Source organism: Macrotis lagotis, chromosome 2, assembly GCF_037893015.1.
Source record: "Macrotis lagotis isolate mMagLag1 chromosome 2, bilby.v1.9.chrom.fasta, whole genome shotgun sequence".
Classification (NCBI taxonomy): domain Eukaryota; kingdom Metazoa; phylum Chordata; class Mammalia; order Peramelemorphia; family Peramelidae; genus Macrotis; species Macrotis lagotis.
This window is the reverse complement of record NC_133659.1, coordinates 205,395,266-205,422,922: the sequence shown is the minus strand read 5'-3', so window position 1 is coordinate 205,422,922 and position 27,657 is coordinate 205,395,266. Positions and strand designations below refer to the sequence as shown.

The following is a 27,657-nucleotide window of genomic DNA, read 5'->3' as shown; positions in this document are numbered from 1 at the left end:
CTGGGGAATGACTGAATCAATTATGATATGTAATTGAATATCACTGCATGATAAGAAATTATAAAAGAGAGAGGGAACAGCTGGATGGCAAAGTGGTTAGAGCACAAGCCCTGGAGTTGGGACAGTCTGAGTTTATATGTGACCTCAAATACTTACTGTGTGCCCAGGGCAAATCACTTAAACCCAATTACTTCAAAAAAGAAAGAAAGAAATTAGAAAAAAAAAAAAGATGGATTCTGAAAAACCTAGGAAGATATATGAAGTGAACAGAACCAGGAGAACAATTTCTAAACTAAAACAACTTTGAAAGATTTAAGAATTCTGGTCAGTGCAAAGACCAACCCCTACTCCGAAGGACAATGATAGGATATGCTACTGACCTTCCCTTGAGAGAGAGGTGACAAACTCAGATGGATTGAGAACATAGGCAATGTGTGGATTTATTCTACTTGATTCTGCTTATTCATTACAATGGAGGGTCTTGTTTTGTTTAGTTTTAATAAAGTGATAGAGGGTTTGGGGGAGTTAGGATTATAAAAAGTAATGCCCCCCCCCAATAAAGAAGGGAAAAAAAAGAAAAGAGGTTAACAGAACAGAAAGTTCAGAAATACAAATAAACAAGGGTAACTTTGGGGTAAATAAAAGCTTGTATATTATTGCATTTAATTTATTATTAATGCAAGCTATATTTAATAGATTCATGGTTTCATGTACCATCTTCTTTCTCTTTTTTGTTTGTATCAGAAATTTAAATTGTTGATTATAAACTTCAGGATAACAAAGAAAAAATTTAAATTTTAAAATAAAAAAGAAGCAAATATTTATCAAGTGCCTACTATATACCAGCCTGCATTTTGCTAAGTACTTTACAAATATTATTTCATTTGATTGTCACAACAACCCCCAGAGGTAGATATTATTATTATCCCCATTTTACAGTTGAGAAAACTGAGGCAGACAGATGAAGTGATTTACTTAGTGTCACATATCTAGTTAGTGTCTGAGACAATATCTGAAGTCAGGACTTCCCAACTTGAGGTCCAGTGTTCTATTCACAGTGCCATGTAGCTACCTCATTTTAAGGGTTTATAGGTATAAAAACCAATGTCCCCAATCTCCAAGGAAGGGAACTCTTTCCACAATGACCAGGCTCTGACCTTTTTTTTTTTAGGTTTTTGCAAGGCAAATGGGGTTAAGTGGCTTGCCCAAGGCCACACAGCTAGGTAATTATTAAGTATCTGAGGACAGATTAGAACCCAGGTACTCCTGACTCCAGGGCCGGTGCTCTATCCACTATGCCATCTAGCTATCCCAGGCTCTGACCTTTTAAACACTGAGATCATGTCCTAGGGACACCTACTCTTTTCAGAGAATGGATCAAATTTTTCTCAATTCTTTTAGTTCAATAAATCTCCAAATATCTCAGGTAGTAAAGTTTAGGAATGACTCATGTCTGTGGTTTCCTCAAAAGGGATTGATAAGGTCCCTTTTGGAAAAGTATTCAATATGAAAAATAGATTAGGTATATTTCAGGACAGTTGTTTACTTCTTTCACCAGAAAAGAAATATATGAAATGTGAAATGCTTCTAAATATTCTTTAATGAACATTTTTTAAAATAATACAATAATACATAATTACTATTATAATCTCACAGGAAATGAAGATTACTGTTGAATGGATAGTTCACTTTCCTTATACCATTTGTCCAGGGAACAAGTCCAGATCTCTTGGCAAGTCAGGACACGGCATAGACTTTCTTATTTATCTGTAGAATTTTCCTGGCAGTAGTCATCTCTCCTCCAAGAAATTGTGGTGATCCCTTCCTTCTGGTTGACCAACATGAAGACTCAGTGACTCCCAACATCTTGAACCTACAAGGCTTCTGACAAGGGTAGAAACATCCATCTCAGGATCACTGAGATGTTCAAGGGAAGAAACACAAAGCAAAAAGGAAGTCAGGGACTTGTTCAGACTCAGACTCATTATGTCCTTGTTGCAGAATATCTATAGATGCCATTGCTTGGGGCAGGAGTGGAATTTCCCCCTCTCTCATTATAAGTAGAGGGAGAGAATTTCTGAGTCTCAAATGACATATTCCAAAAAAAGGAAGAGAGGGAATGAATGGAAATTGCTTTTTCTTTTAAGTTTACCAAATGGGCAACTCCCATTTCATCACCTAAGGGAACAGAATTAATCATGTTATTTATCCAGAGGCTAGAATATATGTCCTTGGAAGAAGAATGTAAAAGAGGAGGAGGAGGAAAAAGAGGAGGAAGAGGAGGAGGAAGATGAAACAGGAAGCCAATCAAGTCAAAGCTGTCTGAGTCAGGTCTGAGAAGTAGGGACTAGAGGAAAAACTAAGTCTTCTTAAAGACCTTGTATTCAGTGTTCTCAGTAGGATTTCTCAGGGGGTAGTGGGAGATCAGATAGTCCATGTTGCTGTAAGTTGCATTCTGGTCTGGGGTGTCCAGAGATAGGGAAGCGTAGGATATATCCTCTCTTTTGAGAGAAGCCTGCAAAACAAACCAAACAGTTAAAGTGAGATTTGACAGGAAAGGAATGGAGGGTGAGGGAATATTAAGTCTGGGTCATGGTCATATAAGAATCACTGGTCAATACCTCCTCCTTATATGATCTAGAACATGGAGACTTGGTGGGGATTCAGGACTCACCAATTTACTCTCAGTAGTTCTACTGACTTTCAGGCAAGGAAAGAGAGGTGAGAAGGAAGAAGAGGGTAATTTGACTTCAAGTTTAAAAAGAATTTTATTTAGTAGGTATCATTAAAGAGAGCAGCATGGAAGTGGAGAAACCAATAAATTTCAAGTCAGAAGACCTGAGTTTGAATTCTGGATCTTCCACTAATAGTGCTATGATAAGTGGCTTAATCTCTCAGGGTCTCAGTTTCCTCAGGTATGACTGAAAGGAATTTGACTGAAACAATAACTTCATCAAAAACAAATCAATTCAGGACAGCTGGGTGGCTAAGTGAATAGTTCATAGACCTTGCAATCAGGAAACCTACATCAAAATGTGCGACCCTGGACAGGTCACTTAACCACAATTGCCTCCAAAATCAAACAAAAATAATGTTAAACTATCATAATTTCTTTTTTTAAAGCAATTATTGAATCATTAAGTGAGGTGGGATATAATACATATATTTTATCTAGATTTTTACATGTGACAAAATTTCTTCTGCTATCCTTTAGAATGGTGGAGAAATTTGGGCTACACCAGGAATTAGCAAACAATGCCAAATATATGGGCAACTAGGAAAGAATGATTTTTCTATTTTTAAATTAAGTTTTATTATATTTTCATCTGTAAAAAAGCATTCTTAGCTCACTAGTCCTTAAAAAAAAATCAGACAGGCTAAATGACCCTGTATCCTTAAGGATTAAACAATAGTATAATAAGGCAGATTCAGATTTAGTTGAATGACCAGACTAAGCATTCATTATCAACTAGGAAGTAGTTCTGTTATGGAATGGCCCCAGGGACACTTTTTTTTTAATAACCAAAACTTTAGACAAATGCATAGATATATGTTTATTCAATCTTCAAATGAAATGAAACTAGAAGAGACAACTAACATATTAAATGACAGAATGAGTATCTGAAAAAATTTTAACTAATTAGAATGTTAGGTCAAATTTACTCAGATGGTACTGGACAAAGATAAATTTGAAGTCATACTTGACATAAAAAAAATTAACTTCCTAAGGACAATATGAGGAAGGTGGGGTTAGATAGCAAATCATATAAAAAAGATCAATTTTATATCACTGAACATATATAAGCTCTAACAAATTGCTTGCCATCTTAAGAGAGGGAGAGGAGGGAGAAAATTTTGAACTCAGAACTTTATATAAAAAATCAAAGTTAAAATTATCTTGACATGTAATTTATTTGGTTTTTTTTTTAGGGTTTTTTTTTTTTTGCAAGGAGAATGCAGTTAAGTGGCTTGCCCAAGGCCACACAGCTAGGTAATTATTAAGTGTCTGAGACTGGACTTGAACCCAGGTACTCCTGACTCCAGGGCCAGTGCTTTATCCACTGTGCCACCTAGCTGCCTCCTTGACATGTAATTTAAAAAATACTATTTAATAGAAAAAAATTTTAGATGTCCTTTTAATGAAAAAGATTGAGGAGGGTGGAGAGGATTTCATCTATTGTAAGCACACTATAAGTCAACAGTGCAATTTGGAAAGCCAAAGAGCTAAATTGATCTTTAGCTATATTGAGATACAGTATTCACAAGAAGAGAGGTGGTTGTCCTAGTAGGGTTTGCCATGGTCATACCCTAACTGAAGTCTCTTGTTCAGTTCTGGCTGACATCTTAGGAAGGACATTGATAAAACTGAGAGAGAAAGGTTACCAGGTAGTGAAGATTCTTGGAATCATTTCATTTGAAGATCAGTTGAAAGAAATGAGAATTTTTAATCTGGGGCAGGGAAGGCTTGGGGGAAGCGGGGCGGGGAACAATACAATTCTCTTCAAGTATTTGAAAGGCTGACCCATGAAACAGATTCAATTTCTAATTGACTCCAGAATATAAACCTAAGAGCAATTAGATAAAAGTTGCAGAGAGGCAGATACAGGTTTAATGGAAGGAAAAAATTTGCTTAAGAAAATTGGGATGGATTATCTCAGGAGGTACTGAGTTTCCCATCACTAGAGTTTGCCAAATAAAAGGTAGATGACCACATGTGGATTTTGTAAAGTATATGGATCAGACTTGTTCCTAAGATACATTAGAATAGAGCATCTAAATGGTATAGTAGAGGCCCGAAGTCATTTTCTTGAGTTCAAATTTGACCTTAGACACATCCTAACTTACCCTAACTCTGGGCAAGTCTTTTAACCCTGTTTGCCTCAGTTTATCTGAAAAATCAAAATGAGCCAGAGAAGGAAATGATAAACCACTCTAATAGCTCTGCCAATAAAACCCCAAATGGGATCATGAAGAGTTGATACTGACTGAAGCAACTGAACCACAACATGTGTTAGAATAGATATGTTGCATTTTAAAAAATTCTTCCAGCTCAGATTCTGTGATTTCTAGAAAGCATTTTATCTCTCTGGGACTTAGTTTCCACAACTGTAAAAATAAGAGACTTGAACTAGATTGTGGGTAGGGTAACCTACCTCTAACGTTTTCTGAAATAAGTGTTCTATAGTCTTCAGTATCAGGGTTTAAATTTACAATACAGCAGCTTCATCTTAGCACATACCATAGTGACATATTCTACTTCCTTGTGGATACTGCTGACTCTTGAGATGGTTTGGAGAGAAGCAGTTGTCTCTGGGGAATCTAGAGGGGAGTCGTTGGATGTCCTATGTTGCAGGGTCAGATGTGCGTAACAAATGTTTTCCTCCATGGGTTGGGGTCCCTGTTGAAAGTTTTGTGAGCTCTAAACAGATGACTCATTCCATGTAAATGAACCCACTCCTAATTGAACATAAATTATTTTTTTCTATTAGACCTCTCATCTCTATTGGCACAATACTGTGACACCTCCCACCACTTCCATCCCCATTCTATCAGCAACATCCCCATTTTGAATTTAAAGACTGCCTAGGTGGCCCCCTTCCCATTTCCTACTGATTCCTGACAAAACTACCTTTTCCAAGAACTTCTGTGAAAATCTTCCATTTCTACCTCATAAAATAGAGTAAATATTTACATAGTATGGGATTGACCAATTGGGAGCCCAGTTCTTTAGAAAGCATGTACATATACATAGTATATTCTGTGCTGAATTCGAACCACATAGAAGCTTTTGGAATGAAGAGGCTTTTTTCCACCCCCACCCCCACCCCCCATCCCCGATAATAAAGGCTTCCTTACCTGCTCGGCAAGTTTTTCAGCTAAAAGGGATAAAAACAACCAAGAGTTAAAGACTAGAGTGCAAATGCCCCATCATTCATAGAGAAGAGCAAGAGAGACAAGTAGATAATAAGAACTTGTGACTATATAGCAACTTATGATTGAAAAACATTGTGCCTGACTTCTCATTCATACTATGAGAGTTTTGAGCTAATTGATCTCTAAAGGCCCCCTCCTCTGCTCTCCCAGCTCTAAGTCTTACAATCCTGTGTGACCAGTCCAACCCTATATATGGAGGGATACCAACTTGAACAGCCTGCTCAGAGAACAGATTGTTAAATTTTCAGTTAAATTTCACACCTGAGAAATCAGCAACACTATGAATCAGAGCTTTGATTTATTGTTTTATTGATTATCTAGACTTAAGAAAGTGATAAAGTGTTAATAATGCAGATAAAACTAAACTGTGTATTGTGCTATTTTTTTTTGCCTGAAGCATTAGTTATTAAATATTTGCCAGTTCACCACTGGATACTACCCATCCTTAGAGAAAAGTGATAGTATTTTTTAGGAGACAATCAGGATCGTGTCTTGCCCAGGATCACTCAGTTAGTAAATGTCACATTTGAACTCAGTTCTCCTGACTACAGGGTAGGTGCTCTACCACTGCACCACCTAAACCACTCCAGAAATGGAGTGTTACTAAAATAAATAATGAAACTGAAGCTCAGATAGGTTATCTGATGGGTCCAAGATTACTCAGCCAGTAAGCAGCAGAGCTAGACTTGAAACCTATGACTTCTGGCTCAAAGATCAATAAGAGTTCATCTATGCCATTATTTTCAAATAGACATCTGTAAGACTTTTGCTTACATCTCAAAATATATAAACTTAACAAATCCATTCCTCCTCCCTATATCCTCCTCAATTCATCTCATCCTACCTTCTCTTTTTTCTTGCCAATGAACATCTCATTATTGGATGCCGGAAAACTTTCCCTTGAGTTTACAAAAGTTTTGGTTTTGGTTTTGGTTCTTAAGTAAGATTTTCCAGTCCAGAACCACACTATAATTTGGTTTAAGAAACACTTTTCTCCCTCTATTACTTCCTAAAGCAACATTGGGTGAATTAGTAGAATTAGGTGATATGAGTTCTAGTTTTAAGTCCCCTGATTTTTCCCTGTATAACTGAACACTAAAATACTTTGGATGTCTCTCCATCCAAAGATAGGGAGATATCCTCTCATCTCTTCCCCAACCACTACCACGTGGCATCATGGAACAAAAATATACAAAAGACATAACAAGGGAAATATTAAATTTGTTACATAGCTAGTTTGTGAGAATTAGAGCAAAGGTCAAAAAACAAAATTGTAGAAGTAGACTAGGAAGTTATGCAATTTTCACCAGTCTGAAACAGAAAAAAGACTTCTTGTGAAAGAACAGTACAGTATTACATTGTGTGATGATTAACTATGTTAAACTTAGTTCTTCCCAGTAATGCAATGATCCAAGACAATTTCAAAAGAGTCATGATGAAAAATGCTATTCACATTGAGAGAAAGAACTATAGAGTCTGAATACACTGAATGCATCTTATTTTCACTTTTTCCTTTTTGTTTGGTTTTTTCTTTCTTGTAGTTTTTCTCTTTTGTTCTGATTCTTCTTTCACAACATGATTAATATGGAATATGTTTAACATGATTGTACACAGACAACCTATATAAGATTACTTGCTGTCTTGGGGAGAGGGGAGAAAAATTTGAAACTCAAAATTTTACAAAAATGAATGTTGAAAACTATTTTTACATGTAATTGGAAAAAAATAAAATACTGTTATGTGCAAGAAATAGAACAGTATGGTTATTATGAGATAAAGGATATTATGAGATAAAGGATATTATCAGATCAGGGAAAAGTAGGGAAGATTCCTTCAATCATGACCAGTCTTCCAAGTCTGGATACAGATGCGGAAGACACACATCATTCTTAGGCAGTTAAAAATCACATAGCCAATGTTCACAGAAATTTAGTAGGATTGCTTAGGAAAAGGTAAGATAAAAGAGTGGATAATGTGTATTATATAAATATATATAAAACATGTTTTATTAATTCTATATTATATATAATATACAAGCACACACATATACATATATATACAAAGAATGACATATATGTGCAAATAGTAACATATGATTAGATCTTATATCTGTCTCTGCTCTAGATCCTGGAGCTCTCTTATAAAATCTACTAGATTGGAAGAACAGTTCCTAAGTGCACCCAAGTTAATTTATTTGCTGCTTAGAGCCCAAATGGGGAATTCATCATGGAAAAGAGAATAGAAACCACATAACCCGGGCCCCAGACATGTGACCCTGGCCTCCTGCCCCAAGTCAAGAATCAGTTCTCTACATAGTGACTCAGAGAATTAATCATCTGGTGAAATAGTAAATGGAGGGGTAGGAAATATCATCTATAGTCAGGTTCCCATTTGTACCAATAATGAATCCCTAAGGGTTATATTATTCAAATTTATGTCACATATTTCTATTGGTCTAGAGCCAATTACTGTACTTCCCATATGTAAGACACATCCTTTTTTGAAAAATTTAGGGCCTAAAAACTAGGAATGTCTTATACAGCAGATTTTTTTATTTTCACTTCCATCTTTTTTGAGTTTATTGTCTTTGGTTCATTGTTTTCCATTTGTTACCAGTATATTAGGTTACATTTTTGCCACATTCCGCCCAGAAATGGCTCAGAAAGGAGTTTCATATAGTGCTGTATTCAAGTTAAAAATGATTAAGTTTTAGATAGAGTGCTCGCCCTGGAGTCAGGAAGACTTGAGTTCAAATCCAGCCTCAGATACTTAATAGTTACCAAGCTGTGTGACCATGGGCAAGTCACTTAACTCCATTGCCTTGCAAAAAAAAAAACCTAAAAAAAGATTCAGTTTTCAAAAGTGAATGGAAATCGTGCTGCTGAACATCAGTTTGGTCTTCCTCCACCTGAGAAAACAATCCAAGAATGGCTATGGAAGAAGAAACCCTACTAAAAACACCACAGCAGAAGAAGTCCATGAGAGGCAAGGCAGCAAAATGGCCTAATCTAGAGAGGAGATTGAAGAGATGGATTGAAGAGCAAAAGACAATTGGAATTCTTGTGTCCACAAAGATGGTTCAACATGAGGTAAGAATTGCTGATGAAAAAGAAGTGACTGACTTCAAAGGAGGACACAATTGGTGCTTCAGGTTCATGAAACGGAATGGACAAAGCATGCATCCATGCACCAGACTACCCCAGGGAGTGCTTATGGCCAACCATACGCCAGAGCATGGGCAGGAGAGTAGTCAGAGCCTCTCCTAAGATAGTGCTTCATCATCAAATACAGATGAGGACAAGCCAATGGATGGGAGTTTTGACAGTGATGTGGAGTTGTATGAATTTTATGAATGAAACTTGAGTTCAATAACTTTATGTAATACTTTTTTTTTTTCAAATTTCAGGCCCCAAAATTAAGGTGCATCTTATACATGGGGAAATACAGTACTATATCTTACATAATTATAGTTCTGAGTACTGAGTACTACTTCCCTTCATTATTCATCTCAGAGCCCTATACAATTAGCTCTCCTAGCTTTTCCCTTCAAGTTAGAAGATACATGTCAATTTTAGAGACTCTCCCCATCCATATGTGGCCTTGACCTTATAAAAATGTTTAGAGGGTCCAGAAGAGAGTAATTTTTCTCATCTCCTTCCTGCCCCAAGCCCATTCATATCCAGAGCTGGTTCCTAACCTTTTTTCTGTCTCAGTTTCATTCTCCAAGCCAGAATTGAAGCCCCAACCAATATTACCAATAAAATGCCAAAGATGATGGGTAGTAGGACTTGGAGGTCTGTGATTTCAAACCTAGAAAGAAAAGAAAATCCCAACTAAGAAAATGTTCTCCTTTGAGGTGGATAGCAATAAACAAAAACTACAGAATTTTAGATTTAGAACTGGAAAGATACATTAGCTATCATCTTAACCAATCTCCTTATTTTACAGAAAGATTTGCCCAGGGTAAAAAATAAATAAATAAAAAGTAGTTATGGATTCAAACTCACATCTTCTGATTCCAGACCCAGTGATCTTTCTACTGCACCTTACAAGTTCATATATTTTGGTAGAATTGTGATGTTTGAAACTAGGGAGATGCCCAATGACAAAAATCGCTGACTCTTTAGCAAATCTCAGTTTCTACAAATAATTTCAGTTTTCTGAATTTAATGAAAGGTTAGGGCTACCAAGTATCAGTGAACCTCACATTTAGAAGAATCAACATGGCAGTTGAAAGACTAAAGATTGAGTGTCATCAAAGGAGTAAATAATATTGTATGAATCAGAAGTTAAGGTAGAAAGTAGGAGAGGTCCTGACAAAGCGATTCCAACAAAACAAAAATGTATTTACTATTTGCTTGACTCTATACAAAGCTGGGATACAAAGAATATTCAGTTCCCTACCCCAGAGAAAATAATAGTGGACTATCAGAGGAGTCAATGATTCCTCAGTCTTCCACGGGACCATGTTATGACTGAGATGCATTTGGCAAGGGTTTGATTGACCTGGGTTCCATGAATATTACACCTTGGGATTGAGTTTCATCAGTTTCTCTTACCTTTCATAATAGTTGTTAACTGTTTCTATGTTGTTTCCTGTGCTTGTTGTCCCATTTGTAGTTGTGGTTCTGATATTGGTGGTTGTCCTTGTAGTTGCTGCTAAATACACAAATCAGGTCAATTGTTATTGTCTGACAAATCATCTTTCAACACACACAAAACCTCTGAGTTCTCAAGGTCTCTGGGGATGGGGCCAGTTTGGTGAAGATCTCTTCCTATTTAAACCATTCAACATTTAGTTTACAGAGTAGGCTTTACCAATAATATTCACCCACTTCTTATGCAACCAGAGATTTCTGAGCAATAGCTAGAGTGGAAAGCTGAAACTATCATTGTCTGGGTCAGGGATAACCTCAAGTAAAAGGTCAAGTGTAAGAAGATGGTCACTGATTTCTGGCCTACTCCTTCCATGTATCCTAAACTCTCAAAAAAATTAAAACAACTTACTTGTATAGTTTTATGGTTTAAATAAATCGTCTTGGAATTCTGGTTAAGATGGCAGAGTGAAAGATTTTATAAAAACCACATACTTTCACAGCTCCCCAGCAAATGATTAAAAATGACCCACTGGGGCGGTTAGGTAGTGCAGTGGATGGAACACCAGCCCTGGAGTCAGGAGTAACTGAGTTCAAATCCGACCTCAGACACTTAATAATTACCTAGCTGTGTGGCCTTGGGCAAGCCACGTAACACCACTGCCTTGCAAAAAAAAAAAAAAAAAAACCAAAATGACTCACAAAACACCAAAGATTGGGTGTGGGAAGGAATAGAAGTTCTTCTATCCAGTTCAGAACTGAAGCAAAGATTTGAAAGAAAAAATTGTAAATGAAATTAAACTTCAAGAAGAAAATATAAAAGGAGAATAGATTAGAACAAAGGGTGGAAAACCTTACCCAAATATGGAGTCCCTGTAAAATAGAGTGGAATAAATAGAACTCTATGATTCCATGAGACAAGAAGAAATATTAGAACAAAGTCAAAAGATTGAAAAAAATTGAAAAAACTATATTTTAATTTTTTAAAAAACTGATTCAGAAAACAAGTCAAGGAGATATCATTTAAAAATTATCAGACTATTGGGGGGGGAAGCCATGACCAAACAAAAAACTTGGACAGCATATTTTAAGAAATAACTTTTTAAAAAAGATAAAATGTTCAGATTTACTTCAACTAGAGGGCAAATTGAAAATTAAAAAAGAATCCATTGATTATTTCCCATAAAGAAATCCCAAGCTGAAATGTCATAGCTAAAATTCAGAGCTTTTAAGTCAAGGAAAGAATATCCTAAATAGAAAGAAAGTTAATATCAACTACTTTAAAGAAGAGGAAAATTCTATATTTTCCCAAAAACAAAAGATAAAGGCTTACAACTAAGAATGATACAACAAAATGATGGTCAGGGGTATTTGGAGTGGAGAGAGAGAGAGAGAGAGAGAGAGAGAGAGAAGAAATGTAGAACTTTCAAACATTCCTGATGAAAAGAATACAATGTGAATGGAAACTTTGAAAGGCATATATATAGTAACTTATTTTGCTAGGCTAGCTCACAGAGACCAAAGATACTGAGAAATGGCAATTTGAAATGACAGGTTAAAGTTATAGTTGTAATTTTCTATGAGATGCCTCTCCCTAATAAAATGAAAAAATGTTTGTAGATCTATTTGATTCTATGAAGAATTTGTAAAGAAGACAGAGAGAAAAGATTAGGAGGAACTTCTTGTTTGAACTGTCGATATATATGAAGAAACAAAAATTCTATAAAGATTCCGTAAGGAACTTTCAATTTGCCACATAATTCTGGAGAAACTGCTACCCTCAAATCATATTACAAAGTAAGCCATTCAGCTCAACTTCTCACACCTTTGTTCTCTGTAGTGTCCTGGTGCCCAAGTCATTCATATTCTGGTTGGTGGGGAGAGGGAAAGAGTGCAGGGACTGAACAAGTCCTAAGAAAACTTTTGCAATAGGCAACCCCATGGAGCAAGGGCTCTTAGAGATTTGGGATAGGTCTCTGCCATCTCTCCATAATTTTTATTCATGATCCAGGTATAACATGCATTTGGCACAATTCCCTTTGAACATATAACACCCCTCCCCCCCAAAAAAAGTACCTTGTACTAGTCAATATTTTATTAGAAATGTTAGCTTCAGCAATTAGAGAACAAAAAGAAATTGAAGGAATTAGAATTAGGAAGGAAGAGATAAAACTCTCACTCTTTGCAGATGACATGATAGTCTACCTAGAGAATCTCAAGAAATCATCCAAAAAACTACTGGAAACAATTAGCAATTTTAGCAAAGTTGCAGGTTATAAAATAAACCCTCATAAATCCTCAACTTTTCTATATGTGTCTAGCAAGATACAGCAGGAAGAGCTAGAAAGAGAAATCCCATTCAAAGTAACCTCAGACAGTATAAAATACTTGGGAGCCTATTTGCCAAGACAGACTCAGAATCTTTTTGAAAACAATTATAAAACACTTCTCACACAAATTAAATCAGATTTAAATAACTGGGCAAATATCAACTGCTCATGGATAGGTAGAGCTAATATAATAAAAATGACAATTCTACCAAAAACTAAACTATCTGTTTAGTGCCCTACCAATCAAAATTCCAAAAAATTACTGTAACGAGTTAGAAAACTTCATATGGAGAAATAAAAAGTCAAGAATTGCCAGGAGCTTAATGAAAAAAAGCACAAAAGAAGGTGGCTTAGCCCTACCTGATCTAAAATTATATTATAAAGCATCAGTCATCAAAACTGTTTGGTATTAGCTAAGAAATAGAGTGGTGGACCAGTGGAATAGACTAGGTGTAAAAGCAGGAGATGATTATAGTAAGCTGCTGTTTGATAAACCCAGAGTCCAGCCATTGGGATAAAAACTCCCTCTTTGATAAAAACTGCTGGGATAATTGGAAGTTAGTATGGAAGAAACTTAGATTAGACCAACACCTAACACCCTTTACCAAGATAAGATCCAAATGGTTACAGGACTTAGACATAAAAAACAATACTATAAGCAAATTAGAAGATCAAGGACTAGTTTACCTGTCAGATCTATGGAAAGGGGAGCAATTTATTACTAAGGAAGAGTTGGAGAACATCGCCAAAAACCAATTAGATGATTTCGATTACATTAAATTAAAAAGCTTTTGCACAGATAAAACCACTGTAACCAAGATCAAAAGAAATGTAGTAAATTGGGAAACAATCTTTACAACTAATGATTCTGACAAAGGACTCATTTCTAAAATATACAGAGAACTGAGTCATATTTTTAAAACAAAAAGCCATTCCCCAATTGACAAATGGTCAAAGGATATGCAAAGGCAATTTACAGATGTGGAGATCAAAGCAATCCATAGCCATATGAAAAAATGCTCTAAATCATTAATTATTAGAGAAATGCAAATTAAAGCTTCTCTGAGGTACCACCTCACACCTCTCAGATTGGTCAATATGACCAGAAAGGATAATGATCATTGTTGGAAGGGTTGTGGGAAATCTGGGACACTATTACACTGTTGGTGGAGCTGTGAACACATCCAACTTTTCTGGAGAGCTATTTGGGCTTATGTCCAAAGGATAACAAAAAATGTGCATACCCTTTGACCCAGAAATACCACTACTGGGTCTATATCCTGAAGAGATGATGAAAAAGGGTAAAAACATCACTTGTGCAAAAATATTTATAGCAGCCCTGTTTGTGGTGGCAAAGAATCGGAAATCAAGTAAATGTCCTTCAACTGGGGAATGGCTTAGCAAACTGTGGTATATGTATGTCATGGAACACTATTGTTCTATTAGAAACCAGGAGGGACAGGATTTCAGGGAAGCCTGGAGGGATTTGCATGAACTGATGTTGAGTGAGATGAGCAGAACCAGAAAACACTGTATACCCTAACAGCAACATGGGGGTGATGATCAACCTTGAAGGACTCGCTCATTCCATCAGTGCAACAAGTGAGAATAATTTTGTGCTGTCTGCAAAGGAGAGTACCATCTGTGTCCAGATAAGGAGATGTGGAGTTTGAACAGAGTTCAAGGACTATTCCCTTTAATTTAGAAAAAAACAGATATCTTATTGTCTGATCTTATTACCTCTTAGACTTCTTGTCTCTTCTTTAAGGATATGATTTCTCTCTCATCACACTCAATTTGGATCAAGGTACAACATGGAAACAAGTAAAGACTGACAGATTGCTTTCCATGGGGGTTGGGGGGAGGGAAGTAAGATTGGGGGAAAATTGTAAAACTCAAATAATATCTTTAATAAAAAATAAAATTTTAAAAAAGAGCCTTGAATATTCTAGAGAGGGGTCCCAACATAAGCTCTTAAACCAAGTCCCAGCGACCATATCAGAATGAGGTTCTCAGCTTCATCTAAGTTCTCTGAGGGCAATAAGGACACAATGAGAGGCATGTGGCACAAAAGGATTCATTTATAAATGGATAGGAAACCATCTCCATTGGATTCCCCCCTAAAACTGAGCCTATAACTGAGGATAGGAATTCTGGAATCTTCATCTATTCAATAGTTTTCTGGCACAGAAGAGGGGAAAGAGTTTCTCTAACCTCACATATACCACAGGGGTCTCCTACCTGGGAAAACAGATAATTTAATCATGCTTCCATGGTCACTTCCAAACCTCTCAATCCCACACCAGTAAGTATCTTCATCTTTTTTTGTGATGGCTTTTATCGTCACTGTTATTATGTGTGCTTGGACATCATCCTGGATAGACACATGGTCATTCATGCTCTTTGAGTCCGTTTTAACAACAAATTTACAAGAACTCCAATCAGCTCCTCGGCACCACCACTTTACATAATTCTCCCATCCTGAGGTGTAGTGACACGTTACAATTGCCATTTTATTCTCTTCATACTCCACATGTTTAGGGCCCCATATTGCTTCAGAAAAACAACCTGTAAAAATAAAAACCCAGAATCTCATTTCCTTAGGGCTAAAAGCACTGACCTGAGAACAGCCCCTGAGTATAGCTACTTGCAGGGGTCACAAAGGTATAGATATTGTAATAGCTTCAGTATGCAAGGTAGTTAATGTTTAGAAAAATGAGCTAGAAGGAGCTGATGACTTATTAACAGAAGTAGTTAAGTGATACAGTGGTTAGAGCTGATGACTTCAGATAAGGAGAACCTGGGTTCAAGTCCTGATATTTGAGCCTTGACAATTTATTTGCCTTCTCTATACCTCATCTGTATGATGATGATGATGATGATGATGATAATGATAATAATGATGATGATGATGATGATAATACAATAGTTCCTACCTCACAGGGTTGTCATGAGGATCAAATGAGCTGTGTTAAGTATTTTTAGTTGTTGCTGCTGTCAGTGTTATCATTATTATTATTATTATTACCTCTAAATGGCTCTTCAGGAAGTAGACATGATTCCCCAAAGAATCGTGGGAATGTCATAGGAAGCTTTTCCTAGTCCTTCTAAATTCTATTGCTTCTCCAGTAAATTATCTCCAATTTTACCTTTGCATATCTTCTTTGTCCATAATTGTTTGCATGCTATCTCTTCCCATTAGACTGAGTTCCTTCCCAGAGAGCAGGGAACTGAGTTTTTACCTTTTTTTTTTTGTATCCCTAGCACTTAGTACAGTGTCTGAAGTTTAATAGTTGCTTGCTGACTATGAAGGACTGCTTGGGATGAACTTGATGCTCATCTGACTGAATAGGAAAGCCAGCTCTTAAGCCTAAAGGGTTTGGGAGCATGCTCTGTATGCTAGCCTGCTTTTGCTAAGGAGATTGCTCCTCTGAGGTTTAGTGGTTCCAATAAAGTCAGGTTTGACACCATCCCCAGAGTAGATTGGATTCATCCAAAAGATCATGAGATAGACCCCAGATACCCTCATTTCCCTCTTTCAATTTTTTATTTTTAAATTTTTTTCATTTCCCTCTTTTTAATCCTCTCCCCTCCTCTCAGCCCAGAGCTCAACATGAAGTATATACATTTAATGAATACTTGCTTATATAACCTACCTTGGGGAAGAGACTTAAGAGCAGGACTTGTTTCCATTTTGGGACCCATTTATCTATTATAAACTCAGATGGCCTATGGAAATGCTAAGCTGGTGTCTCTAGATGGTACGGTGGAACAGCAGCCCTGGAATCAGGAAGACCTGAGTTCAAATGTGACCTGAAACACTTGCTGACTATGTGACCCTGGGCAAGTCACTTGATTGCCTCTAAAAAAAAGTTTTAGGTTGGGGGGGATATTTTATTTAGAGCTTACAGAGTAAGAATGAAGGAGAGCATGTGTTTCTTCAGTTAGAGTTGATTTGGGAATTTGGAGCTTTTGCAACCAAGTAGGAGATCAATACTAGATTATTTAAGCTTTGCATATGGATTCAAAGTTTAACCCCTTCCTGAATGCATGACTCTCTAACTAATTTACCATACTGCCTCACAGATCCAGTATGGTAAAACAAAAACATAGCCCAGTGAAGTAGGATCTATTATCAATCCATTTTACATATGATGTCACTGAAGCTCAGAGGAGTAAGACAATTTCTGGATGATCAGAAAATTAATGTGATACAAGTAGGATTTGAATTCATGCCTAGCATAATGCCTTCTATAAAATAGGTGTTTAAATAATATTCATTCAATAAATCCATTTGATGAATATTATTGTTAGAAAAATAATTTCCCTTCTAGATTTTCTAGAATTACTATTCCCTTTTAATGGGCACCCCATTACTTAGGAATAACCATTTTTAAAATTATTTTTTTAGTTTATTTTCAGTTCTAAACAAAATCTATTACAAGTAAGTATAGTCATGTAAAAATAAATTCTTGCATCAGCCTTCCTCCCTGCAAAAAAAAAAAGAGAAAGAAAAAAAGGAAGAAAGAGAAAGGAAGGAAGGAAGTAAAAGAAGGGAATATGCTTCACTTCTCATTCTGAATCCATTACCTCATCTGAAGGTAGATAACATGTTTTATTATGAGTCCCATGAAATTAGGGTCAGTTGTTTTGTGGATCAGTTACTAAGATATATGTATATAATATATTACAAATTGTTCTGCTTCTATTCATTTCATTCAATTCATACAAGTCTTCTTAGGTTTTCTTTCTGAAATAATTTCCTTCATCATTTCTGACAGCACAACAGTGGGAAAAACAATTTTACCCCTCATTCAATTCTACAAACCTCTCTATCCCTAACTATGGTTCTCCTTTCATCTATCCTCAGCCCCAGATGACCTACTTTTTAATCAATCTATTTGTCCAGCTTCTACATTCTTTTCTTGGGATTGTAGAACTGAAAGAGACTTCAGACAGTATCTTATACTTCAACCTCACTTTCCAAAGGAGCCCAGAAAAGATAAATGATGTGGCCGAAGTCATAAATAAATATTAGAGGTAAGATTTGAAACCAGGACCTCTGATTTTCCAGAATGAGCCTTCTGCCATCCTTAGACTGCTTGTCCAGAATCCCTATACGCCCTGCCTGGAAAATTCTATCTTTCCTTTGTTCAAATCTTTCCACATTCCCTTCTTCCCCAAAGCTTTCTGTTTTTTTTCATAGACTATTGAAAGTAACTAAAGGGGCAGCTAGGTGGCGTAGTGGATGGAGCACCGGCCTTGGAGTCAGGAGTGACTGGGTTCAGATCTAGTCTCAGACACTTAATGATTGCCTAGCTGTGTGGCCTTGGGCAAGCCACTTAACCCCATTTGACTTGCAAAAAAAAAAAAAAAAAAAACCCTGAAAAAAGAAAAAAAAAGAAGAAAGTAACTAAAAGAAACCAGGGAAATACATTCTTTTTGGGTAGTCAGGCACTGAGAAGGCAAGCAGAGCTGTTCTGTGGTGAGATCATCTGATTTTCATTAAATGTACAATTTTCTTTTTTTTTCAGTTCTCTTATTTTATTTTTTATATTCAAAAATATGTTTATTTTGAATTTTACAATTTTCCCCCTAATCTTGCTGCCCTCCTCCTATCCCCCACAGAAGGGGGATGTACAATTTTCAACTGAAATTATAAGCACATAGTAGAAAATAAATATTTGAAGAATGATTTGTTTATTTATTGAAATTGTAGTGCAAAAAATTTCCTAGAGAAGCAATCCTAGAATCATTCAAAAGGACTTCTAGAAGGGAACACCAAGTTAGATAGGCAGATAGGTAGATAGATAGATGATAGATAGATAGATAGATAGATAGATAGATAGATAGATAGTTCACCTCATTTATTTAAATGTGTATAAATGTACATGCCATATATACTTACACACATTCATACAAACATAGGAAAAGCTCTTGTCTGCACACATGCACTACACATACACACACACACACACACACACACACACACACACACACACACAAACACGCACACTCACAGACACCAGCTACACAATTTTCCTTGGGTGTTTTCCTCCAGTGCTACCATCTCTATCCATCTTCTGCCATCACCTAATCTTGCTAGAGCTTTTTCTATGCTTAGAGACTCAGTCCTCACTCACCTGAGATCCAAAGAAGGAGAAGGGCTGACGACAGATACATTCTCTTTTCACAAAACAATTTCTCAGTCTGTCCAAGGTAGCACACTAGAATTCATCTTAGCAGCTTCTCCTCTGCTCTACTTTCCCTTGTCTCACATCTACTTCCTTTTTCTTTTATTTCACATTTGGAGACGAAAATAAAAGAGGAAGGAGATGAAAGAGTGAAATATATTCTAGTAACCACTAAAGTGAAAAGTCAGCAGGAGTTTGTCAAGTGACTAGTTGTGGTAAGAACTGGGACCAATGGGTGATTTCTAATATTGCAAATAGTCAGCCTCCCTTAAATTATTTAATTGGTTCTCCATTTCCTCATCTGTAAAATCAGGAAGAAGATTAATACTAAATAATCTCAAAGGTTCTTTTTGACTCAAGGTAGTCTAAATCTCTGTAATATCAGAGGCATTAGTTAATATTAGAGACATTATTAGAGACAATAGAAATCAGTTTTTACCTTTAAGAGCATACAGGATCTTTAGAGAATGTCAGTTTCCTATCATTCTGGAGTAGGCAGTATTACAGAGAAAGAAGTTTCTCCAGTTTATTTAATAAATACTATTTACTGTTGGGGAAAGATCCAACTAACTGATTAATGGGAAAGATGTTATGATTTCAGTAATATGCAAGGAAAAATATAAAGGAATTCCTTTCTTGCCTTAGAATCTGGGATGAGAATGAATAAGAAAATAAGCCAGATGGCCACATAGGCTATCATAGATCAAATCAACCCTAAAAACTTGCTACATCTCTTAATCTAAATTATTGAACATCATGAAAAAGTCTTTATAAACTACTTATAACCTTAAGGTACTCTTAAGAATTCTAAAGGTCTTTGCCCTCTAAAAACTTACAGACACAAAAGATCCAAGAAGAAATGATATATATGACTCAGATGTCTAGCATCTATTCAAAATCAAACTTCCTCAATCCAGTTTCTATTCTTTATAGTTTCTTGCAATCAGGACTCAGATAGCACTTGTGCTTTTAAGTCTTATCTACAAGCTCTGCCTAGAATGGCTTCCAGAAACACTGATGAAGGATATAGAGAGAGGGTGGTATGGCATGAAGATGACCCAAAGACTGTGGAGTGGACCTGGTGCTGGACTCAAGATAAGGTGAAATCTCTTCTAGGGTCACAGGGATGGAACCTTCAGCTCTGCCACAGAGATAGAGCTAAAGTATGGTCAGAAAGTGACATCTTTCTCAACATACCAGATGTAGGATCCATCCACATTACCCAGGGATCTAGAAACCAATCCTTATTGATAACCAATTCACAGTCAATAAACCCTTTATGCCACTTCCTAGGCATCTTCATGCCATAACATCTCTCCATGCCACTTTCTTTTTTTTATTTAAAAATTTTTTTTCTTTAATTTATTTACACACTACTAAAATATTCTTTTTTTTTTTTTTTAGGTTTTTGTAAGGCAAATGGGGTTAAGTGCCTTGCCCAAGGCCACACAGCTAGGTAATTATTAAGTGTCTGAGACCGGATTTGAACCCAGGTACTCCTGACTCCAGGGCTGGTGCTTTAACCACTGTGCCACCTAGCTGCCCCTAAAATATTCTTAAGAGTAAACATAATACCCCTCTCACACTAAAATACAAATCCACATGAGAAATAAAGTAAAAGAAAGAGAAAAAAATATGTTTCAGTCTGTGTTCTGATACCATCATCTCTGTCTCCGGTGGATCACTTTTTTTTTAAGTTTTTTTGCAAGGCAAATGGGGGTTAACTGGCTTACCCAAGGTCACACAGCTAGGCAATTAAGTGAGTGTCTGAATCCGGATTTGAACTCAGGTACTCCTGACTCCAGGGACGGTGCTCTATCCACTGCACCACCTAGCCGCCCCGTGGATCACTTTCTTTATCAGAAGTCCATCATAGTAGTTATTTCCATATTTTTTCACAGTTGCTGTGGCTGATTGTAATTACCTCCATCCATTCCTCCCCACTACCATCTATTATATTTTCTCTCTCCTTTCACTCTATCCCTCTTCAAAAATGCATTGTGGGGCAGACAAGTGACACAGCGGACATAGCACCAACCCTAAGACCAAGATGCCCCAAGCCCACATCCTCCCTCCGCCCCAGAGACCCAGCAACCACCCAGCCCCATGGTCCCAGACAGACCACCCAATCTTGCAAAAGAGTAAAAAAGAAAATGTGTTATATCTTACTATCCTTTCTTATGATCTACCCTCCCTCTATCACCCACATACCCCCCTAAGTCTGTTTTCCATATCAGTTGTTTTTTCAATGAGATATTTCACATTTTCTTCTAATTTTTCATTCTTTTGGTTTTGAAGTATTGAGCCCTGATTTCTAGTAAATCAGCAATCTCCCTGAGTTCTATTCTTTGTCTGAAGGATTTGTTTTCTTCAGAGAGCTTTCTTATCTCCTTTTCCATCTGGCCAATTCTGCTTTTTAAAGCATTCTTCTCCTCAATAACTTTTTGAACTGCTTTATCCATTTGACCTATGCTGGTTTTTAACGTGTTATTTTCTTCAGCATTTTTTTGGATCTCCTTGACTAAACTGCTGACTTCATTTTCATGTTTTTCCTGCATCTCTCTCATTTCCTTTCCCAATTTTTCCTCTATCTCCCTCACTTGATTTTCAAAGTCTTTTTTGAGCTCTGTAATGGCCTGAGCCCAATTTCTGTTTTTCTTGGAGTCTTTAGATGCAGGAGCTTGTACCTCCTCATCTTAAGACTGAGTATTTTGATCCTTCTTGGGCTCACAGGCAAAGTATTTCTCAATGGTGTTCCTCTTGTTTCTCTGCTTACTCATTTTTCCAGCCTGAGCCTAGTTTTGGGGTGCTTCCTGAGCTTTTGGGACACTCCCACAAGGATCTCAGTGTGTGAGGCTCTGTCCTCCCTCCTGGTCTGTGAATGACCATAAGCTCCCCCCTCTGCCATGGGCTGAGGTGGGGGGCCCTGCTGTTCTCTGGGGGTGCCTAGACTTCGATCAGGATCTGAATGTGTTCAGAACCCCAGAGTCCTGTTCCAGGGGCAGAGGACAGAGCTCTGCAGTCTCTCTCTTCACTCCCCTCCCTGGGCTCAAAGGGCTCATGCCCTGGGGGCTCCTGCTTACCAGCTCCACCTGCTTCTGTTTCCGGATCAGGGCTGCTGATAGACCATGCTGCTTGCTGTGTGCCCTGAGCTCCCAGTGCCCTGAGGCTGCCTCTGGGAGGCTGAAGTTCCTTTGTTCTGGCAGGCCACCCCTCTGGTGGGCTGCTCCTCTGATCCTGTGGAGCCCAGCCTTTCCACTTTTTTCCAGGTTACCTTGGGTTGGAGAATTGCCTCACTGGATCCCTCTTTGGTTTGTCTCTTGAAAATGTAGTTAAGAGTCCTTAGTTTATAAGTTTTGCTCCAGTGCAACTGAGAGAAGGTCCTCTCCTGTCACCATCTTGACTCCACCCCCCCCCCCACCCTGATGATTAACCTTGATGGATTTGCTCTTTCCATCAGTACAAAACGAGGGACAATTTGAGGCTATCTGCAGTGGAGAATACCATCTGTATACAGAGAAAGAATTGTGGATTTTGAACAAAGACCAAAGACTATGACCTTCAATGTAGGAAAAAAAAACCATTATCTTATTATGTAATTTTTCTATCTCTTATAATTTATTTTTCTTCCTTAATGATATGATTTCTCTCTTATCACATTCAGCTGAGATCATTGTATACCATAGAAACAATGTAAAGACTAACAGAATGCCTTCTGTGGGGGATGGGGGGAGGGAAGTAAGAATGGGGGAAAATTGTGAAACTCAAAATTCATAAAATCTTTCTAAAAAAAAAATATATATATATATATATTATAGATATAGATATATAGCCAAGTCCTCCCTATCCTTAAAAATTCTTCATCTGGACCTGAGCTAGGGAGTAGAGCCAAGCTTTACTTTAGTAAGGATTCACTTGAACTCTCCCCCAAACAGCTCCAAACCTTTAAATAATGATACTAAACAAATTTTAAAGTGGCAGAACCTACAAAAAGACTGAGTGAAACAATTTTCCAGTTCAAAACAACTTGGAAGATTGTCAGAAAGGGTTTGTTGTACCAGGGTAAGAGAGGAACTCAGTGCAGCTGGGACAAGTTGACCCCAGCAATCCAAGTACAGAGAGCAGAGTGACTGGGTCAGTGGTAAGGGTGGTGGTTCCAGACCTCCCAGCCCAGAGATTTCCAAGGACAACTTGGAAAGTCAACAGAAAGTTTCCCACATTGGGGTGAGAATGGAACACAGTCTAGCACAGGCCTCAGCAATGCAGACTTGACCCCAGTGAACCAAAAGCCACTGAACCAGCAATAGCTGCTACTTCCAGAACTCTCAGACCCCAAATGGTAAGGGGACCAGAAAGAAATTACTGGTTCACTGAGATAGGACTCTGTTACTTTATTCATACTCAGATCTGGGTCATAGTTCCTGGGCACAGTCCCAGGAAGAGAAAGAACAATAGTACAAAGACCTTGCTGCCATAGGGGAGCAGTATCCTCCTCACAGTTCCAGAAAGGAGTGCTTGTGGTCACCCATAGACTAGAGCACAGGCCAGGAGTACACTCAAACTTTCCTTTAGGTCACACCTTAGATCCTTGACTTCTAATCAAGATGGCAGACAGAGGCCAAGAACTTTGTTCAGGTCTCCTGGGTTTCTCACAGAAACAACATTAATCAAGCCTCTAAACAGATTTTGTAGGGACAGAACCCACAAAAGAACAGAATGGAACATCTCCCAGCAAAGTCAAGCAAGAGTGTACCCAGGGCAAAGAATAGAAACCTAGCACAGGGATGGTGGGTTGAGGAGGAAACTAATCTGGGAGATCTCTGGGGAAGGTAGGTCAGCTGGGAGAACTCCATTGTGGGTGCCCTAGACTCCTATTCAGCTGGTACCACTCGACTAGACAGCTGGCAAGTATGGCATTCCCAGACTGGAGGGCATAACCTAATGAATAAGCTACTGAAGTTCAGGCACAGAAATCCCTGAGACAGCCCCAGGTGTTCACATTATTCTCAATGGTCCAGGTAGTGGGCAGCTTGTATCCTTGATGCAGATAGTCTAGAAAGAAAGCTGCTGGCATTCCATACCTGTCGGTTCAGTAAGCAACCCCCAGGCCAGTAAGTAAGCCTCTAGGATTCTCAACAATGAAAGCCTGCAAACTGGCTCCTCTCCTATCACAAGAACCTTGGATGTGCCCAGTAATAAATATCAAAATGAGTAAAAAAGGTCAGAGAAAAGAAGGATATATTGAAAGTTACTTTGAAGATAAGGATGGCAAAACACTATCTCAGAAAAGGATGGCAGAAAGGTACTAAATGTGAATCTGTGGAAGAGAATATAAATTGGTTTCTAGTCCAGAAAGACCTCTTGGAAGAACTCAAAAAGGATTTTAAAAATAAAATTAAAAAATTGGAAAAAGGAAAGAGAAATTTAACACCTTGCAGCAAAAAGTGATAGAAGAAAAATCCTGTAAAAATACAATTGGATTAATGAAAAATAAAATAGATCAAATGAAAAAGGGAAAGCAAAACTAATTGAAAAAATAGCTCCTTGAAGAATAGACTAAGGTTAGTGGAAGTTATCGATTCCATGAGATACCAAAAATTAGTCAAACAAAAATCAAAAAATTGAATAAATAGAAGAAAATCTAAAATACTTCATTGGTAAAACAACTGACTTGTAAAATAGATTCAGGAGACATTCTGTAAGAACTATTGGACTTTTTTTTTTATAGGTGCCAATTTTAAATACTTTATTTTCCAGGACAAAGAATTGCATTTCCACTTTTTTTACAGTACTGATAAAGTGCAATGTTGTTCACTTCTCCCTCTGCACACATTCAAGTATTCAGAATACCCAGATTTATACAGTAGCTTAAATGTTACTTTTAAACTGGCTACTGCCTTAGAGAAAATTTGAGTCCTTCAATTTTTGGAAAGTTGTGTGGAATGCTCTTTCTTCTGCTTTGTTTAATCAACTTCTTCAATGGTGGGTCCAGAAGAAGCACCTCCGGATGGGGCTGCTCCACCCCCTGGGAACCCACCAGGCATTCCTCCTGGCATGCCTCCTGGCATTCCCCCTGCACTCTGGTACAGCTTAGTAATAATGGGGTTGCAGACCTTCTCCAATTCTTTTTGCTGATGCTCAAATTCTTCTCAGCCGTCTGGTTCTTATCTAGCCAGTTGATTATTTCATTGCATTTGTCAAGAATCTTCTGTTTGTCTTCATCACCAATTTTCCCTTGCATTTTTTCATCCTCTACAGTAGCCTTCATGTTGAAAGCGTAAGATTCAAGGGAATTTTTGGAGGACACCTTGTCTCTCTGCTTCTCATCCTCAGCCTTGTATTTCTCAGCTTCCTGAACCATACGCTCAATGTCTTCTTTGCTCAGTCGACCTTTGTCATTGGTGATGGTGATCTTGTTCTCCTTGCCTGTGCTCTTATCCACAGCAGAAACATTGAGAATGCCATTTGCATCAATGTCGAATGTCACTTCAATTTGAGGAACACCCCTGGGTGCTGGAGGAATTCCTGTGAGCTCAAACTTGCCAAGCAGGTTGTTATCCTTTGTCATGGCTCTTTCACCTTCATAAACCTGAATAAGCACACCAGGCTGGTTGTCCGAATAGGTGGCGAAGGTCTGTCTGCTTGGTGGGAATGGTAGTATTACGTTTGATCAGAACTGTCATCACACTGCCAGCAGTTTCAATTCCAAGGGAAAGAGGAGTGACATCCAAAAGCAACAAGTGCTGCACATTCTCAGACTTATCTCCTGACAGAATGGCAGCCTAGACAGCTGCACCATAAGCAGCAGCCTCATCAGGATTGATACTCTTGTTGAGCTCCTTGCCATTGAAGAAGTCTTGCAGAAGCTTCTGGATTTTGGGAATGCGAGTGGAACCACCCACCAGGACGATGTCATGAACCTGTGATTTATCTAGCTTAGCATCTCTTAATGCCTTTTCCACAGGGTCCAGGGTGCCACGGAAAAGATCAGCATTCAGCTCCTCAAAACCGGCTCGGGTGATTGATATGTAGAAGTTGATACCTTCATAGAGGGAGTCAATCTCAATACTGGCCTGGGTACTGGAAGAGAGGGTACGTTTTGCAAGTTCACAAGCAGTGCAGAGACGGCAAACAGCCCTCTTGTTCTCACTGATGTCTTTCTTGTGCTTTCGCTTGAACTCGGCAATGAAATGGTTGACCATGCGGTTGTCAAAGTCCTCTCCACCCAAGTGGGTGTCCCCAGCTGTGGACTTGACCTCAAAGATGCCATCTTCAATGGTAAGAATGGAGACATCAAAAGTACCACCTCCAAGGTCAAAGATCAACACATTTCTCTCGGCACCAACTTTTTTGTCCAAGCCATAAGCAATAGCAGCAGCAGTTGTCTCATTGATGATACGGAGCACATTGAGACCAGTGATGGTTCCAGCATCTTTGGTGGCCTGACGTTGGGAATCGTTGAAATAGGCAGGTACTGTGACCACAGCATTCGTGACAGTCTTCCCAAGGTAAGCTTCAGCAATTGCTTTCATCTTAGTCAAGACCATTGAAGATACTTCTTCTGGGTAGAAACTTTTGGTCTCCCCTTTATACTCCACTTGGACCTTAGGTCTGCCTGCATCATTCACCACCGTGAAAGGCCAATGCTTCATGTCTGACTGCACAACTGCATCATCGAATCTTCGACCAATCAGACGTTTGGCATCAAACACCGTGTTGGCGGGGTTCATTGCAACTTGATTCTTTGCGGCATCACCAATTAAACGTTCTGTGTCAGTGAAGGCAACGTAGCTTGGGGTGGTCCTGTTTCCTTGGTCATTGGCAATGATCTCCACTTTCCCATGTTGGAAAACTCCCACACAGGAGTAAGTGGTGCCGAGATCAATGCCAACTGCGGGTCCCTTCGACATGGTTACTGGGGAGTGGGAGGTCGTCGCTGACTGCACCGGAGGAGGAAAAGGGCTGCTGCTGCGCTGAATAGCAGAACTATTGGACTTCTTGAAAGACATTATTTAAAAAAAAAGAGCCCAAATCCGGTCTCAGACACTTAATAATTACCTAGCTGTGTGGCCTTGGGCAAGCCACTTAACCCCATTTGCCACGCAAAAACCTAAAAAAAAAAATAAAAGAGCCTGGATACCATTTTTCCAGAAATTGTCAAGGAAAACTGTCCTGATATTTTTAGATCATATCATCTTGGAAGAACTGAAAACTTACAGGTCCCTACAAGCTCTGAAAACAGCAGTTTAAAAAACCCCAAAACTTAGGAGAGTGTGCCCCCATCCTGGAAGCAAAGCCCAACTTTAACAAAGAGTTAAAATCAAGCCACAGTTTGTAATGGAAAATACCATCCATATTCAGAAAAGGATCTGAGGAGTTTAAACACAGACCAGAGCTTGCTATCTTCAATTTTTAAAAGTTGTCTTATGTACTATGTTTTTTTCTCTCTCTCTCTAATTTTTATTTACCTGTTTTGATCTGATAAACCAGGTTTAGCATGGTTATACAGGTAGAGCCATTATTAGATTGCTTTCTGTCAGGGGGAGGGGGGAAGAAGGAAGGGAAGAAGAAACATGTGAAACTTAAAACCTTATGAAAAAAAGG

At 38.1% G+C, this 27,657-nt stretch overlaps 1 protein-coding gene and 1 pseudogene across 4 annotated transcripts; both read right to left on the bottom strand.

The window, feature by feature from the left end:
- Positions 1-1,306: 1,306 nt before the first annotated feature.
- On the bottom strand, positions 1,307-19,165 carry LOC141514124 (CMRF35-like molecule 1). Of its 4 annotated transcripts, none has more exons than XM_074224633.1 (8): positions 19,003-19,165; positions 15,101-15,427; positions 10,494-10,590; positions 9,632-9,744; positions 5,857-5,876; positions 5,240-5,398; positions 2,378-2,515; positions 1,307-1,884 (listed from the first exon to the last, which is right to left on the bottom strand). In XM_074224633.1, the coding sequence occupies exons 1-8, from the start codon at positions 19,040-19,042 to the stop codon at positions 1,738-1,740; spliced, it is 1,041 nt and encodes a 346-aa protein (XP_074080734.1). In that variant the 5' UTR covers positions 19,043-19,165; the 3' UTR covers positions 1,307-1,737. The 4 variants fall into 4 exon arrangements, with proteins under 4 accessions (XP_074080734.1, XP_074080733.1, XP_074080736.1 ...); XM_074224632.1 differs by having other exon boundaries at positions 1,309-1,884; positions 10,494-10,593; XM_074224635.1 differs by having other exon boundaries at positions 1,794-1,917; positions 10,494-10,593; positions 19,003-19,164.
- Positions 19,166-24,941: 5,776 nt separating this feature from the next.
- LOC141514123 (heat shock cognate 71 kDa protein pseudogene) lies at positions 24,942-27,018 on the bottom strand (annotated as a pseudogene).
- Between the last annotated feature and the right edge of the window lie 639 nt (positions 27,019-27,657).